We start from the raw sequence: 4300 nt of genomic DNA, 5'->3' as shown, positions 1-4300 counted from the left end.
TACATGGTAGGCCACAGGGCCGGCCTCTAAACAGTGGTCTTTTTACTTTTAACTTGTTGAACTCTTTATTTAGTGGAACATTAAGACTTTGACTATAAACTAAGTTAAAATATATTATCTCAAAAATCAAGAAAGAAAGGAAGGAATGAAGGAGAGAAGGAAGAAAGGGGGAAGAGGGAGGAAAGGAGGGAAGTATTATATTCTTAAATTTCTATCTATGAATTACATTAAATATGTTATTTTTATACTAATAAAAATGTTAAAAGTGTAAGTTAAAACAAAAAATATTTTAGATTAGTCCTAATAATCTTCCTTATGCTTATCTAGATTAACAAATTTTAAACAGGCATCATTTAAGAGAAAAACTGCAACACATGAAAATTATAATTGTATATATTTATGCTGTACATCTATGTATAGATATATTCATAACAGAGGTCAAATTAGGGCATAGTGATGTAGCAGAGTAGTAAACTCTAGAAATGAACATCCTATCTGTCAGAAGTGATAAGCTGAGATTCTACTCTGAGCCTTGGATATGTAATCTGTTGGGTACTCAGTTAATACATGCATTTTTTTCATTCCAGTGTTCATTATAATATGGAGATCAGTTAAATATTTTTACATTGTACTTACACCATCATGCAACACAGCTAACTTGCAAAACCTCTTCAAACGCCCATGATTAATTCCAGGCTCATGTCATCCCAGGTCATTCCCCAGAGGTACAGTCCTTTGGTAGCTCAGATTTTAAACCATAAGTCCAGGAAACTCAGCTCGTTTGAATTATCATAAGGAACTGGGGTTATGAAAAGTTTCACATCTTTCATGCCACACCTGACACTCCAGTCAAACTGAAATTTCTGCCATTGGCCGCACTGCATCTGCCAGGAGTTGGTTTATGCCGAATCCTCCACCTGAAAGATTCACCCTCTCACTCTTCCCTCCCAGCACCCAGTTCCACGTACTGGTAGAGGCCAGATTTACTGCTTCCTACCCCAGAAAGCCCGCTCTCTGCACCCCAAGGGGAAGATTCCCCATTTCCCAGCTTTCCTTCCAGGCCCAGCCACCCTGTTTGATCCACACCATCAGAATGAGTCTCTCACTGGTGTCCTTGACCTTCTCGACATTTTCCCCCCTACTTTAAGTTCTTCTGGATACAAATTGAGAATGTAAAAATGAGTAGGTTAGCAGGGTTAAAATGATATTTATTAATTCACATGCTTCCACCTGGAGCATCCACGGCTTCTCCCATTGCATTAGAAGATTTTCTAGAGCAGCAACAGCTTTCCCACTCACACCATGAACAAAGAGGCCAGCACCCAAGCAGTAGTCAACGTAGACTTGTTGCACTGCAGCCCTTAGCACTGGGATCATGCAATGATACAGCTTGATGGCTGTGAGGCTGCAGAATATTAGGACCTAGGCCCCCAAATCTGCACCTCTTTAAACTGTCTTAGGAGGAAAGGAAGTGGAGCAGCATCCACCGGAAGGATCCCAGGACACCTGAGCGTGACCTCGTGGACTCTCCGACGTCGTGCTCTAAGAGAAGCAGCGTCGCTCTCGCTGAGCTGAAGGAATGAGTGAGAGAGAGAAACACAAGTGAAGCTCAGCGTGGTCCTCAACTCGGCCGTGCTGGGGTCCAGGAAGTGTTTCCAGCCCAAAGGAGAGGCGCAGGGGAGCACTTTACCTGTGTCCCTCTCCTCTGCGGCCGGCGGCCTCAGCACTCCTCCTCTTTGCAGGGGTAGACCGTGCCGCCACTGAGGCAGCGGGGCTGCCGGCGGCGCCGCCGCCTAGAGGGGGCTGGACTCTGAGCGTGGGACGTCTGGGAACCAGAGTGACAGGAAGTACTGCAGGGTGCGGAGGAGGGAGCCAGGCAGGGGCGTGGGCACTGAGGAGAGGAGCCTTTGGGAGCACTGGGAGGCTCCCAAGATTGCTGCTGCTTCTGTTGTGACATTGCTGGGCGAATACAACAAATCTGGAAGAGGAAGAGCTTGGGTTATATCAGGAACCCAGGCGGCCTGGGCATCTTTCTCTTCTCCTCTCCTAAAAAATGGAGCTTAGCATTTGCAACCTTTGAAAATCCATCCCGGGAGGGAAAAACATATTTTCAAAGGCTAGCTGTTTGTGGAAATTCCCAGGGGGCCCATTCAACAACAACCAAAGAACACATTGTTCTTCTTAAAAAAGAAAACCAACCCACAACCTACTTGAGCTGACAGTCCACTTCTCTTTCCCAGGCAGATGTCCACTGTGTCAAGCGTATAAAGAAGAACCAAGGCTTTACGCTTTCTTCACTCATTTTTATTCTTCCTGGAGACTCCTAAGGCCATGTATCTCCTCTCTGCTTGTCCAACACTCTAACGTCTATGGATTTCTCCTATGTTAGACCACTTGGGATCTTTTGCAGGTATCCACTTCACTTCCGTTCTCCCTAACCCAAGCCTCCCCTACCCGGATTATCAACTCTTTAAGGAGAGAAAAGAGGAGGGATCAGGGCTGCCTTAGCAATACCTGAGGGAGGGACATGCAGTGTCTCTCTACTCAGAAGAAGCCTTACCCTAGAGGAAGTCGAGTGGACAAGCCATCCCTGGAAGAGTCTGGAAGCCTATGGGGCCAGGAGGAAGAGCGTTTTTATATATCCTCTAATTGAAGCCTCCAGGCCACTTGTTATCTTAGGGCAACAAAGGAGCAGATGATGTATCTGGTTGTTTCACAATTCCTAGGTTGGATTCCTCAGCAACACACATCTGGGATGTGGTGAGTGGTCAGAAGGCTAGAGCCTTCATACCAGCCTGGGTGGAGGGGAGTCCACCTGACAAATCTGATGACGTCTCTGGAGGCAAGGACAGGAATACGATAGCTGTTGAGTTCTATCAAGGACTGGAGGGAGAAGATTAGATGCAAGACAACCCAAAATCTGAGGAAGATCTCTGTTCCCCACCCTCCACCCATCAATCATGACCTCATGTCCTGCCCAGTGCTATCACCCTTGTGGTTCCTTGTCTGTCTCCCTAGCCACGCCCATGCCCTCCATCCTCTGAACTCTGTAGCCATCTCTCACAGCCTCTGGTCATTCTGGGTCATGATGACCTATGTACATGTCCTATCTCCTCTACTAAACTGTTCCTTGATGACAGTGGCATTGTCTTTATCACTTCTGCATTCCTAGAGCTTGATATTGTCCCTGACACACAGAAAATGCTCATGAATGTTTGGTGAAGTAAGCAATCTATGCACCAATCAAATAGACTGTGTTTTTAGAAAACAAAATGGAGAAAAACTGAGGCCAACTCAGTTTTGTGTTGTGAATTGTGCCTTAACTTTTTGTTTTGTTCATTTTCACCACAGGCATTTGTGAACACTCTTTTGTAACTAGTACAGAGAAATGTGTGGGTGGACCTCACCTTACACAGCAGCTGAGAATGGCGTGGAGAGTAGAATGTCCTTGCACCCTACTGTCTCTTAAAGGCAAACGAGGTGCTGTTTGTGCAATGTCAGGGGACCATGTGGACAGCCTTACACAGAATGATCGTGGACATTGTTCATGGACATCGATGTCTTTGCGTATTAGAGTACGTGAAGCAAGAACACGTGCTGCTAAATTTGGTTCTGGTCCCCTCCTCCTGTGCTGCCATCTCAGAATCACTGCTGGTGCGCACAGCTCCGTAAAAAGTCTGTTCCCAAGGAAACTCCTGGCTGATAAGCATTGCACCTTGTCTGCCTCCATATCTCTAATGCCAGACACATACACTATTCAGGAAACAGTTTGGTAAATGACAGAGGTGAGCAATTACAAGGGGTATTCTGATTGTAGGAACAGTCCTCAAAAGCCTTCGAATTATCTATGGGACAAGGATAGGCAGGGTTGGGCATAGAATAGGACATAAGGACTGCACCAGGGTGGAAGACAGGACAAGGCCAGAAGAGGAGCAGTTGGTGGTACCCCAGATCCAGCAGGACTGGATTATCCAGGCTCACAGTTTTGTCTGGGAAGGCTTTGAGAGGCAGTTTGGGCATAGGGAGAGAAAGGACCTTGTGAGTGAAACGCAAGGCAGGGGCATGGTTTGAAGCCTTTCCCACCCCATCAGAATAGGATCCCAAAGATGGTGTCTGTGTTATGGAGCCTCGGGGAGCAGACCCTCCTTCCTTCCCTGCCTTTATCGTCCTTCCCTCCTCTTCTCCTTCTAACCTTCTCCCTCCCTGTTCCCTTGGGTATGGGGTTAGAGCACAGAATAGGAGATAAGTCAGATTGCTCCTCAGAAGTGTTTCCCAGGCACTAAGTGTTAGTGAGAAAACA

At 46.5% G+C, this 4300-nt stretch overlaps 1 protein-coding gene across 1 annotated transcript; it reads right to left on the bottom strand.

The window, feature by feature from the left end:
* Positions 1-1720: 1720 nt before the first annotated feature.
* LCE6A (late cornified envelope 6A) lies at positions 1721-1957 on the bottom strand. Its single transcript, XM_062193604.1, has one exon. It carries the CDS (start codon positions 1955-1957, stop codon positions 1721-1723), a length of 237 nt encoding a protein of 78 aa, XP_062049588.1.
* Between the last annotated feature and the right edge of the window lie 2343 nt (positions 1958-4300).

The sequence above is a fragment of the Lepus europaeus genome, chromosome 5 (assembly GCF_033115175.1).
Source record: "Lepus europaeus isolate LE1 chromosome 5, mLepTim1.pri, whole genome shotgun sequence".
Classification (NCBI taxonomy): domain Eukaryota; kingdom Metazoa; phylum Chordata; class Mammalia; order Lagomorpha; family Leporidae; genus Lepus; species Lepus europaeus.
Note: the sequence above shows the minus strand (reverse complement) of the source record. Positions and strands in the feature narration are given on the sequence as shown.

Bases quoted from the DNA above. Each gene is read 5' to 3' on its own strand.
- LCE6A (XM_062193604.1), bottom strand. From the start codon at position 1,957: ATGTCACAACAGAAGCAGCAGCAATCTTGGGAGCCTCCCAGTGCTCCC.